The following is a 13,887-nucleotide window of genomic DNA, read 5'->3' on the forward strand; positions in this document are numbered from 1 at the left end:
TGTTTGTCTACCCACCCACCCTACTACTCACCCTGCCCCTTACCTTGCGTGCCCACGCGCAAGCGCGAGCACACACACACACACACACACACACACACACCGATAGAGCTTTTTGGAAAAGAATGGCCAGCTGGAAGAACAGCACTGAATCCTTATAAACGCTCAAACAGTGACTTATTTATAGTAAACCTTAACAAAGAGCCAACATGACTGCCAGACTGCTTTCTGTCAGTGAACTCTAAGGTGAGCACAGAGGGGCAAGGGGTTAGGAGTCTCCCAGAGGAGATTTGACAAGAGACAGTGAAGTAGCAGAGTCAGTAAGTAATTACTTAGCCCTTAGCCACAACATGACAGGTGCTTCAGGTTGATTTGCATTTTTGTTTCATTAGTCTACTGGGAAATCCTGAATTAAACAAATGTACTAACACCTCCTTTAAGCTGGGTGGTAGTGGCACACTCCTTTAGTCCCCAGCACTTGGGAGGCAAAAGCAGCCAGATCTCCCAGTTCGAGGCCACCCTGATCTACAGAGGGAATTCCAGGACAGCCAAGGCTATACAGAGAAACCGTGTCTCAAAAAAAGCTACAACAAAAGAAAAAAAACTCCACAAAAAACAAACAAAAGCAAAAAACAAAACCCACTTGGTTGTCTAAATAAACCACTACAGCCCACTGCATCAACACAATGAAGGCATGGATATTTGTGTAACAAATTGGTCTTTTAGAAGTAAATGTTGAAATATTTGAAAATGAAATGAATGATAAGATGTGTATAGGAATTTGCTTCAGAACAATTCAGTGTAGAAGAAGGTGGCTGAACACAGAGAAGGTGATTTATAACCTGGTTACTTGTTGGATTGAGGTTATAGGGGGTCATAGGATGTCATTCCTCTCTATTGTGTGTTTTGAGAAGGTTCTTCACAGAAATTAAAAGATAAAACAGACACTGGCCTCAAACATATCACTTGTCAATAACCAGCATGGAAATCTTTGACAAGAGCCTGTTTCTATCATTTATTTATCTTTCAAATGGAAATCACCACTAAACAAAAATCACTGTTAACAGATAATGACTATGGCTTGGAGAAATGACTCAGTAGTTAAAGAGTACTGACTGCTCTTCCAGAGGACCCCGGTTCAGTTCCCAGCACTCACATGGCAGCTCACAACTGTCTGCAGCTCCAAGATCTGACACCTTCACACACCGACATACATAAAGGCAAAACACCAATGCACGCGCACGAGCGCGCACACACACACACACACACACACAGGCATGCACACACATACACACCATATTGACTATGTAACAAGGAAGCCTAAAGCACAATGACAATACAGTGACCTAATTGGTTTTGCTCATGAATCTGAAACTTGACTATGACTTAGTGGGGCAACTTACCCAGCTCCCTCATCACTCTCTTCCTCGAAAACTCAAAAGTAGCACTTGGAACCAGCTTTGTAGGCCAGCTGTTGGCTGGGATCTCAGAGTGTCAGCCAGAACATACACAAGTAGAGTCTGGGTAGCCTGGTTTGCTCACCACGTGATGACCTGGTTTTTACAGGAGCCTTCCAATAAAGCTGGACTTTTTTTTTTTTAATGACCTAGCCTTGGAAGTCACATGGTACCACATCTACCACACTTCACTGGCCAATGCAGTTACAGGCTCTGACAACACTGAAGCCAAAGTGTCTTAAAGGAAATGGTTTGTTTGTTGAGGTAGGGTCCCATGCAGCCAAAGCTCACCTCAAAGCTGCCTTGTAACCGAGGATGACCTTGAACTCCCTGTTCCTCCTTCCTCCACATGTGAAGTGTTGGAATTACAAGTGTGTAGCACCATGATCGGCTCCATGACATTTTGACTGCCATAGACATTTTGGAAAATACAATGTGCTGCCCCAGCTGACTAGGAGTGGCTATGCCCAAACACTGTGGTCAGTGGTCACTTGTGCTAACCCTACACTCTAGCTTAGCCTCAGGGAGGGAAGTAATGACCAAAGAATGACCATGGATTCAGCTAGTCCTAGTGGAGCTTTAACCAGCAGGTGGATGAGTTTCCTTGTTTTGTAAACTAAAGAAAAAGAGAACCAGTAACTTTCTGTAATTGGCCTCCAGGCTCAAAGACCACAGACTACCCAGTAGCCACTAGATCTGGGCAGGAAGCCAGAGCTTTGACTCAGACTCTATTGAATGAATGAAGCTGTTTGGTATGTCCTTCTAGCCATCCATTCTGTCCAAAGCAGGACCAGATTTATCCATTAGTTCACACTCCTCTCAGCCTTTTCAGTTATGAATAACTAACTCATCCTCCCTGATAGTTAATTTGTCTTGTTTTGTAGTTTTTGTTTGTTTGTTTTTTGTAAAAGAGCAAGAGGATTTTAAGTTGGGCCTTCTGCCTTCTAGCCCTAGGGAAAGTTACTGCCTGTCTCTGAGCTCAGCATCCCAGATCTCTGGGAGGAGTAAGGAGACACTGTGTGTTTTAGGGTCATCACTGCTATGATGAAACACCATGACCAAAACAACTTGGGGAGGAAAGGGTTTATTCTGCTCACACTTCCACGTCACAGTTCACCATCAAAGGAAGTCAGGGCAGGAACATGGAGGCAGCAGCTGGTGCAGACACCATGGAGGAACTTGGCTCCCTCCTCATGACTTGCAGAGACTGCTTTCTTACAGAACCCGGACAACCAACCGAGGGATAGCACTCTCCCACAGCAATAATTAAGAAAATTCCCTACAGCTGGCCATTGTGGAAGCATTTTCTTAATTAAGGTTCCCACCTCTCAGATGACTTCAGCTTGTGCCAAGCTGACATAAAACTATCCAGTACACTGCACAGTGCAGTGCGAGCAGGCCTGGTGCAGGTCTAGCCTTTAGAGATGAGACTCCAATTGTGGGCTCTCAATATATATGAGGCCTCCTTTTTCCAGGTCACCCCACCACTACCACCTTGAACTCTCAATATGGATTCATATAGCATTAATTAGATCCACAATTCCAGGCTCATAAGCTGTGGGGTCCGGTGCTGCTTTGGCTCTTCTGCCACCACCTTTCCTATCTCCGCCAGGCGCCTCACGTAGTTGGTGCCCCACAAATACCTATGGATGCCCTCGAAGTGTGTCAGTGCGCAGGAGCCCTGGACTGCAGTGGCAAGCTGTAGCCCTGGGTCCGCAAAGAGCTATATCTGTGCTGGAGGGGCAGGGAGTGTGGGGATGGGGGTTGTTGGCCAGGTCGGCAGGGGGCGCCCGAGGAACAGGGCGGGGCCGCACCTGTGCTGCTGGCTGCTAGAAATGGGGAGGGGACCGGCGCCCGAAGCAGCTGCGTGCCCCGCCCCGCGGGCTCCTCCTCGCTGCCGCGGCCCCTAGGCTGCTGCCCCGATGCGCTGCTCTCGAAGCCGGGACCCAGTAGTCGCCAGAGCAGTTGGGATACCCGGGCCGGCTTCCGCCGCCGCTGCCCACACCCCTCGAGGACCCCATTGGCCGCATGGAGTCTCCGGAGAGCGCTGGTCTGGGAGGTGAGTCCGATCCAGGTCCTCCGATCCCCAACAAGAAACCGCAACCCCTCTTTCTACCTACTGGCCGGCTGCTCCCGAGGCCTGGAGAACAGCGGGTACCTCAGGAGTCCGCCGGTCCGACTGAGAGCTAGGGGCGGAGGAGGGGGCCGGGCCAGCGCCTTGGAAACCTAAACCTGCGGGGACCCAGCTCGGGAAGCACAGACTGCATCTCTTCCCCTGCTCTTCGAGCTCCGGGTTCAGGAAGCCTTGCTAACTGCCTTCCTAGGCGGTGGCGAGGGGTTTCGACCTGAACCCCTTACTAGCCAAGGCTGGGAGTGGGGGGAGGGGCGTGCCGGGACCGGAGTTAGGGTCTGGAGAGGCGATCGGTGGCGACGATGCTACCGCTTGTTCACGCGTAGGCTTTGTTCGCCCCAGCGGCGAAACCGGGAGGAATGACAAGAGGCGGTAGGGGGCCTGGGGCTCCCGGCTGAGCTGGGGTTTTGGTGAGGTCATGGCGCATGCACCCGAGCTCTTGGTGCTGCAGGACAGCGTTGTCTGTGCTGCCCAGCTGCCACATATTTGGAAGGGAAGGTGTGAATGGTATGTTCCTTCATCAGCCTCTCCCAGCAGTTGGAGACCCTTGAGGGTTAAGGTCCTACCGCGAATCTGCCCTCCTGGGAGTCAGCCCACAGGCAACTAGCTGATCATAAGGGGGAAACTCTTAAAACCATCCCTCCCCCACTTCTCAGCTTTCCAGAAAGCTTTTCAGGGATCAATCGCTGTGGGAGTTTGGATGTAAGCTGAACAATCCTTCACTTGCCTAGCCATGCCCAACACCTCTAGGATTTCCTGAAGGTTCCATCCCAAGGAGCCACCAGGTGCCTGAGAATTTGGCCTGCTTGCCATTCCACTTATCGATAACCCAGCCACACGATGGCTTCTTCTGAAGCCCAAAAGGGCTGACCCCTTGGAAGCTGTCTTCAAGCTGTTGTCTGTGTCTGCAGTTGGGGAGTAATGTCCTGTTTGAGAACCCTTATCCTCCCAAGCACCAGACACCCTCAGCCAGCGGGATTGGTTGTGCTTTTTTGTTTTGTTTTTATGGAAGATCCGATTTCTTGTTATTTAGAAAGTTCCAGGACCCTGGGTCTTCCCAGCTCCAGCTCGGTGGGTACCAGAAGGTAGATGGTTTGGGAAGCAAGGACTTGCTTGCAGAGCTCAGGGCTATTTTTGAGCTGTGTGATGTTGGCAACCTGCCTGTGCCCCCTGAGCCTTGGTTAGCATGGCTGTCAATACAGACAGCCCCTTGGATAGGGTAGAGGTTTTTCTTTCCTTCTCTGGAGAAAGGGAAAAAATGCCCAAAAAGCCTAGACAGAGATGGAATGAGTTGTTTCTGATGTATAAATTACTGGCTGAGGGCCTCAGACACCAGATTCATTGAACAAATACCTGTTCTCTACAAGTACTGTGCCTGCTTGTAGGGAGGCAAAAAACTAAGAGGGCTTATGCTCTTGAAACCTCTAGCCATGTTTTCTTGTCTGCATCTTGAGCTAGCGAACTCTACTTGGTGGGTTTCAAAAGGTCTCATGTGGGTGACTATGACTGTCATATATGAGTTATACTTCATTTCGGAGAGTGTGAAACATGCAAAAGCAGAGCCCAGTATGATGGTGGTCTGTATGCCACCTGCTAGAGTCACGGCCAGGTTAGCTCATACAGACCTTAGCAACCTACCTTCGGTGTTTGGCATCAAATCTAGACTCATTTTCATTAACAGCCATTGAAGAAACTATCTCCAAAATATACAATTTTTATAAAGTATGATTAAGCCAGGGTCTGACTATATAGCGGTGGCTACACTGGCACTTGGTATGCAGACCAGGCTTGCCTCAGACTCATAATCCACCTGCCTCCACCTCCTGGGTGCTGAGATTAAAGGTGTGCACCATCATGCCAAGCCTAATATGCAATTTTTGTACCTAAATAATTTTGGGGGAAGGGGACAAGGCCTCATTATATAGCCCCAGGTGACCTGGAGATCAGAGATCTGCCTGACCCTTGAATGCTGGGATTAAAGTAGTGTTTGAGTAGCTTGTCCCTCCAGGCCCAGCTACTAAATTCTTAAAAGTGTGAAGACCATGGAGTTAAAGCATATGCATGAAAGTGTACAAAACTCCCTCCGTGAGAAATCCACCTGTGCCTTTGGAGAGCAAGTCTCTGCTTCTTCCTCATTTCCAAGGGATCCCCAGAGTCTGAAGAGAAAGAGGTTGTGGCCCTGCACTGGAGACTGGTGGTATGGATTCATGGAGAGAGATGCTGGGAAATGGGACTCAGGTGGCCCCTTTGTGACCATCTCTCCCTCCTGGTCATTTTGTTTACATTCATTTATTCATACCATTAACTCATTTGTTCACTGTTCAGTGGCATAAAGCATGGCCAGGCCTTTGGAGCACAGCAGGATCTGGGACTAGTTTCCAAGTCATAAATGTACTAGAAATAGGGCCACAACAAAGTGTTATGTGACAAGTTAGCCCTTAGGAAACCTGGTAGGCAGGAAACTCAGCACCACAGCTCCTATCTCCACCCACAAATTAGGGTGGGGGCAGCAGCCCCCTAATAGAAATTGTATGGGACCAGAGCCAATGGTCACTGTAGTGTCCTTTCCAGGGCATCAGACACCCACCTCCCTCTACCCTGTCCAGGGTGACTCCAGGAGATCTGAGCCCATTCAGCTACTGGCTCAGATAGTCTGCCAGTATTTGACCCTGCCCTGGCCTGCCTAACATGGTGGCTCTACTTCCTAACTGGGAAGATTTTGTCTGTGGAGAATCTGTTCCTTCTCTATACAATACCTTGCAAAGAAGGTTCAGATTGACCTGGATGATTCTTAGCACAGTCATTTATTGTGGGGCCTTTGAGCCATCCATTCAGACAGACAGAGATGAGGGTCATCCATTCATCCACCCATTCATTCATTCATACACACAGATGGGGATCCTAGGCTTCCTCTGTCCTGTTCAAACTCATGAACCACCTGCTGCCACTTCCCAACTGCTGGGATTGTAAGTGTAGCCACTACGCCAACCTCAACATTGGTCAGTTTACTTGTTTGTAGACAGTTTGGTGACAATTCTATCTTCCTCATTCTCCCCTGCCCCCCTCAGATTTGGTTTAGAACAAAGCACCAGGATTTACAGAATAAAGACAGGAACAAGGCCAAAGCAAGATGGAAAAAACCAAAACTAGATACATGATGATACTTTAAAGACTTTACAGATAACACTTGCCTAGTGTGCATGATGTTCTTGGTTTGATCCCTGGTACCCCACACAAAGAGGTACTGTATCTCACTGACCCTAAAATTTCATGGACAGAATATGAAAAGACATAATAAGGCTACTGTTGTCTTGTCCCAGGGGCTGAATACTCATGTGATTCCAGGATCTCTAGTGAGGGGTGCAAGACAGGGGCCATACTTGCTATGTAGCTAAGGTTCTAGATGGGGTCCCCATCTCAGCACAAAACCCCAGAAAATAAAGGAAGTGGGAAAGTAGCAGTATTTCTTCCCTTCTACCTGGACTGGGTCCTTACTGACCTCATAAAAATACAGCTAGACACTCAGTTCAGAACCCTTCAGTAGTTTTTCCCAGTACACTCTAATAGAACCTATAGTTCAGAGGTTCACTAGTCCTGCACTCAACTCTACTGTGGCCTTCTACCCATCGCCCTGCTCCTGAGCTCCTGGCTGCATCTGAGATCCATACTCCCAATAGGTCCTTGCCTCCGATAGGAAATGATTGAAGTGTTCATGGGTGCTGCAGTCCCACATCTGCCGCCAACACATTTCATCAGGAAAGACAGGCTAGTCTGACATGCAGCTGTCGACAGTGGGAGCCTGCACTGTGGCCTCCTCAGTTCAACTCTGGCTCACACCAGCAGCTGCTCTTCTCTGTGTTCGCTGTTCATCACCCAGGCTGCCAAATCTAATCCCATGGGACATCTGTGCACCCCAGCACAGATCCACAGATCACACAAGGGGTTTCATCCACACTGAATGTGGATGTACTCAGTACTCAGTTACACACTGAGTGCCTTCAGGTGGGGGTCAGACACACCACGAAGGTCCTAGAAACCAGAGAGGAGTCTCTGGGAAGAGCCCTGGAGAACAGGGCAGGGAAGCAAGGAAGGTAAATACACTCTCCTCTGGGAAGATGGTAACTTAAGGGACAGGCACAAGGGGACACACCTGACTAGCTATTGGGATCTCTGGCAGGGTGTGAAGAATGACAAGGAGGCTGCTGAGGGGGATGGGACAGGGAAGGAGATGAAGGGTAACTGCTAGGGACACTGAACTACCCCATGGGAGAAGCTGCCAGGATTGTGTATGGAGATATAGGAGAGTCCAGCGCTCCACTAGGTAATAGCTCCAAGCACTGGAAAGGAAACCACTAGTACTAGTGTGGGACTGAGGCACACAGTCTCCATCCCAGCAGATCCCTGAGGGACTCTCATTCTCCAACAGAAAGTTGTTAAATAAGAAAAACAAGCAATCCATTCTTTGAAAAGAACATTCACCACACTGCAATGGAGCTGGTAGTGAGGGGTGACGGGATAGCAAGGATGCCACTTCCTACTTCACTTTTTCCACTTGAGTCCAAATACTACAGAGGGTTTTTATAATGAAGTCAGTCCCCAACAGAAAACCAGAAACTCACAGGCCACCCTTCATTAAACCCTAGGCCAGCCAAAACATTGACAAACCGCAGTATACAGACAATAGAGCCTTACACTGGCAAACCTCATGTGGAATTCCCATACTAAGAGGTCCTTGGAGTTGCAGTGCTGAGTAGTCTGTCCATCTGTCCATGCTCATGTATCCTTTGCCTAGTCACCCAGAGAGGACAGGGCCCGAGAGGAAAAAGCAGCATCTCCACATCCTTGTCCAAGGCCATGAACCAGCCCAGGAAGCCCTCACACTCTTCCCCACTAGCCACAGATCCCAGGCCTGGAGGGATGTGGGGGGTTCCTATGAGTGTGCAGGTGACTGTCTTTTTTTTTTTTTTTTCAAGACAGGGTTTCTCTGTGTAACTTTGGAGCCTGTCCTGGAAACTCGCTCTGTAGACCAGGCTGGCTTGAACACACAGTGATCTGCCTGGCTCTTCCTCCTGAGTGCTGGGATTAAAGCTGTGCACCACCACTGCCCAGCTGACACTATGTCTTGGTTGCAGAGATTGTTAAAGAAGTCAAGGTACCACAGGCTGCCCTGAGTGTTTCAGCTCATGAGACAGGGGACACTTGCCACACACCTGTGACAGAGGGAGAGGAAGTTGGCATCCCAATACCAGCACCAGGATTCCTGCAGGTTACGGAGAGGAGGCGTAAGTATCACTGACAAACCCAGCAGCATAGAACCCCAATCATCGGGGACAAAGCAGTCTGAGTTGAAAGGCAGCAACACTGCCCAGTGATGGGCAACTGTACATGCAGTTACCCCATCTGCAAAATGGAGGAGCTGAGAAAGCTCTCCAGTCTGGAGTATGCAGAGCTATTAGGGCTTGGGTTTGCCTGGGTCTTGTCGAGTATTGGCTTTACAGAAAGTGCCAGTTCAGGGGATGGCTCAATGGGTAAACTGACTGCAGTGTAAACTTAAGACCCTGAGTTCAGATCCCCAGCACTCCGGTAAAAAGCAAACAACAAACAAAACAAATAAAAAAGCCCCAGCAACCACGTAGTGGCTCACAACCATCTATAGTGCCCTCTTCTGGTGTGCAGTTGTACATATAGATAGAATACTATATATAATAAATAAAATCTTAAAAAAAAACAATCATGGTGGTACATGCTTATAATCCATTAACTGGGGAGGCAGGAACAAAGAGAATCCCTGGGACTTCCTGGCCAGCCAGTATAGCCAAATTGGTTAGATGAGGATCCCCATCTCAAAAAGTAAAGCAGCAAACAACTGAGTTAGATACCCATCAGCTTTGGCCTGCATACATGCATGGACATATGTATGAAAACACACACATGAACCCAAAGTGCCAGGTCACACATGTGGGAAGCCTGTGGGAAGAAACCCTAAGGTTTAGTCGCCTCATCAGGTGAGACTGAGAGGTAACTGTCTCCTGCAACCCCCAGAGCCTCTGAGCAGTGTCTCCTCTCTGGAGGTCCACTTTGATCTCCTGGACCTCACGGAGCTGACTGACATGTCTGACCAGGAGCTGGCCGAAGTCTTTGCAGACTCCGACGACGAGAACCTTGCCACTGAATCCCCAGCAGGTGAGGCTGCAAACTGGCTTAGGGAATAGGAACATATAGGAGGTGGTCTAGGGAAGTCCTGGGGCCCCTGCTCCCCTTAGGTCCCTACTTAGCAAAAAACTTTCCAACCAACTATGTATTTAGTACTTGTCCTCACATTTCATCTCATTTACTTTCTTCATCAATATTTCCCACATGTGAAGGAATTTCCCTCCTATCATATCTACTTCTCCTTGACTTCTCCAAATGAACAACAGAAAGCCAAAGCTATTATTCCCTGAAAATAACTTACTGGATGTGGGTTTTAAGTTAACCAAGCACTAAGAGAGGGGGACATTCACCAACCTGGGCCCCTCCTCAGATCATCTGACTGGCTAAACCTCAGGAGGGGAAGGGGTGCTATCATCTGGAGCCAGGTATGTGGGTAAGACTGTAGCCTCATCATCTTCCCACCCTCTCCTGAATCCCATGCTAGCAGGAGATGTTCCAATCCCTATAGGCAGAACATAGGGTTTGCCACAAATCCTTACTGGGGACAAAGCCTTCAGTCTCCAATTAATTTTTTTCCGGGGCGGAGGGTTTCGAGACAGGATTTCTCTGTGGCTTTGGAGACTGTCCTAGAACTAGCTTTTAGGCCAGGCCGGTCTCAAACTCACAGAGATCCACCTGCCTCTGCCTCCTGAGTGCTGGGATTAAAGGCGAGTGCCACCACTGCCCTGTCTAGTCTCCAATTAAAAAAACATTTTTTGATTTTTCTTGACACGGTTTCTCTGTGTAGTTCTGGCTGTGCCAGAATTTACTATATACACCAGGATGACCTCAAACTCAGATCTGCCTGCTTCTAATTCCTGCCTTCTAGAAGTGCTGATTTTTTTAAAATTTTATTTATTTATTGTGTAGATACAGTCTTCTGTCTGCATGCCAGGGGAGGGCACCAGATTTCATTCAAGGTGGTTGTGAGCCACCATGTGGTCGCCGGGATTTGAACTCAGGACCTCTGGAAGAACAGTCAGTGCTCTTAACCTCTGAGCCATCTCTCCAGCCCGTGCTGATTTTTTTTTTAAAGATATGGTCTCACTGTGTGGTGGTAGTGCACATCTTTAATCCCAGCATTTAGTAGGCAGAGGCAGGCAGATCTCTGAGTTCAAAGGTCACCTGTCTACTGAGTAAATTCTAGGACAGCCAGAACTACACAGTGAAACCCTGTCTAGAAAAACAAAAACAAAAGACATGGCTGGCCTCACTATATAGCCCCTGGCTGACCTCTCTTTGTAGACCAAGGGGCTTCAAACTCCAGAGACCCAACTGCTTCTACCTCCCAAGTACTGGGATTAAAGTCACCATTACACCTGGCATTCCAACATGTTTAAAAAATATACCAATGTGACCTTCAGCTGCCCACTGTGTGCTATGGGGTAGGAAAAGCAAAGGAACTGAGTCCTATACCCCACCAGCTTCAGCTTCTCCCACCCCAAGTCAAAATGTGAACACATGACCTGGGATAAGACCTATACTATGCACCAAGGGCCTCATTAAAGTCAGTTACCATCCTTTTTCACTTTTCTTTTGAGACAAGGTCTCACCATGTAGCCTGTTGCCCTTAAACTCAGAGATCTACTTTTGTCTGCCCTCCAAGTGCTGGGAAGTCACCATCCTTACTAAAGGTACCACCAGCCCCAGCAAGGTCCTGCAGATCAGCGGCTAAAATGCTTCCTGGAGGTTGGGGGGTGTGGCCTATATATATATTGGGAGCTGAGGGCCCTGAGATAGGACAGCTACATGGAGGAGGACCATGTGTTCCTGTCCATCTCTCCTGTAAAATGGAGCTCTGCCTGCCTAACGCTGGTGGCATCCCTCCTTAGCTCTACCTTCCCTCAAACCTGCAAGTGTGTGTTGACCAGGAATGCCCATGACAGCTGTGACTGGACAAGTAGAGTGGGTAACTCAACTCCAGCCCAACTGTGTCTCTAGCCCCATACAGCCTGCATGGAGAGGAGCTGAAATCTCATGATGGGACAGACTATCAGACTTGCAGGGCAACAAGTTATACTAAGCCACTTAGGAAGTCAAAATTTTGGCAGCCTCCTATCAGGATCATATAGGGGATAAGCAGATACTCTCAAGACTTAACTTGAGCCAGGCATAATGGTGCATGGTTTTTTTTCCCAGCACTCAGGAAGCAGAGGCAGGTGGATCTCTGAGCTTGAGGCCAGCCTAGTCTGAGGCAAGTTCCACTCCAGCCAAAGCTATAGTGAGACTCTGTCTCAAAAAAACCAAATAAATGAAAAAACAAAAAACTTAGCCTTGACTCTAGGGACATCAGAAAGGCCCTTGTCCATCATATAAAATCTTCGGCACAGTGGCAGACACCAAGAAAGCATATGTACATCCAGAAGCCATATCAACAAGACTGGCAGAGCCACAGTGTAGAGCTCAGCCACTCCACCCCCCATTTTACTGAATTCTAGACTGTTTTCTTACCAGGTCTGCACCCACTATCTCGAGCTGGCTGCCTACGCTCCCCCTCCTGGACAAAAGCAAGGGCGGAGCAGAACCGTGAGAAACAGCCCCCAAGTGACCCAGAACGGAAAGGCACAGTTGTGGACTCTTTCCTCACTGTGGAGGGGCCCGAGGAAGATTAGCCCAACTCCATCTGTTCCAGAGTTGCTGAAGGGCTGGGCCAGACCACCATGATGGCAAATCAGGACAGTACTGACGCAAAAGAAGCACTCTGTCAACTCCAAGTCAAAGTCTGGGTGCCAGGCACAGGCCTCTGGGCACCCCAGCACAAGCACAGCCCAGTGGCCTTAGGTCCAGCTGGTTCCTGGACCCTGAATCAGGGATGACAGACACTGTATGAAATCTCTGCCTTGGGATGAGAAGGAATGGAGTGGATAATGGTGGCCTCCATCTTCTAAAAACTTATCTCTAAGACAAGACTATTTCTAGTGAGATTCCAAGTAGGTTCAAGGTATGGAGATCGAAGCCCATGAGAGCTGCCCAGGAACCTGGAGGGGTGTATATCCAACCTCAGTTAGTGAGCTCATAAGCCCAAAGTAGATTCAGTGGTCAGTCATGGGCTGGCTCTGCTGTCCAGCCAAGCGATGGGGACAGGTTACTTTCCTAAAACTTCCACCTTGACTTAAAATGTGCACCCTTCCTCTGTCTTGGGCAGGTACCACTGTTTCCAGTCTCCTCCCCAGGCTTGCTTCTCTTTGTCTGTGGATGTGACAGCTCAAAGGTTGAGAAATCACCCCATGTCTTCTTTACTTCAGAACACCAAACCTCAGTGACAACTCCCAGATTGCTCGGAGGGACAGAGTACCATGTCTCCATTCCTGTCATAAGGGCATATACTGTACCATATCCCATTGCTTAGCTCAACCACCCACATAGCCTGTCAAATGCTCAGTGGGAGGCTGACACTGTGGATCTGTCTCGGGAGCAGTTCAGGGGAGGCAGGGCCAATCTAGCCACCCACTCTGCTGTGAGATGTTAGACTCTCAGTTTAGACACGCTCAACACTACTTTCATGTGCTCAAAGACAAAACAGACTGCTGCTCTGACCATGAATCAAAGACTGGTCTTAAAATAAAGGTTTACTTGCTTTTTGTCCCCAGGCAAACCTGTCCTGCTGCCCACTGTCTTCTGAGGAAGACAAGACTTTTGATCTTCATTTGCAGTGAATGCCACTGGGGGAAAAATGCCCTGGGCTGCTTCTGGAGGGTGGGAGCAGCATCCAGGATGCTCCCACTTCAGAGCCACTCTGCCTCTGCACTGTTGACCCCTAAATGTGGGTTATTTCTGCCTGAATCCTGAAATGAAAACCAACCCTGGTTTCCAAAGGACACAACCCAGCAGCTGCCTTTTAATCTCATGGTATCTGTGTCCCCTTGGCCACACTCCAACCTACCAGGGTCTTACCCCATCATCCACTCTCCCTGCTCCAGCTTCCATGGGGCACATTTACTAAGTGGGATTAAAGTATCACCATCTTTGGATCAGTGGTCCTTCTAGCTGATATCAATGTGCCACTGGGGCTCTGCTGTACTGTTCTAGGCTGTCCTTATTTGAGTTGCATTTTAGGAGCAAGTGCCCTGGATTTCTAGTCCTTAAAGTAACACAGCAAAAGGGATCACT

The 13,887-nt window shown here is 48.7% G+C and overlaps 1 protein-coding gene across 1 annotated transcript; it reads left to right on the top strand.

Moving 5' to 3' along the window:
- The first annotated feature begins 3,361 nt into the window (after nt 1–3,361).
- Dbndd1 (dysbindin domain containing 1) lies at nt 3,362–13,372 on the top strand. The gene is given in 5 exon segments (XM_005073167.4): nt 3,362–3,430; nt 3,432–3,513; nt 8,718–8,867; nt 9,628–9,768; nt 12,232–13,372. Coding segments are annotated over 5 exon segments (585 nt in total). The 5' UTR covers nt 3,362–3,376; the 3' UTR covers nt 12,390–13,372.
- Nucleotides 13,373–13,887: the final 515 nt, after the last annotated feature.

Source organism: Mesocricetus auratus, unplaced genomic scaffold, assembly GCF_017639785.1.
Source record: "Mesocricetus auratus isolate SY011 unplaced genomic scaffold, BCM_Maur_2.0 Super-Scaffold_6723, whole genome shotgun sequence".
Taxonomy (NCBI): Eukaryota; Metazoa; Chordata; class Mammalia; order Rodentia; family Cricetidae; genus Mesocricetus; species Mesocricetus auratus.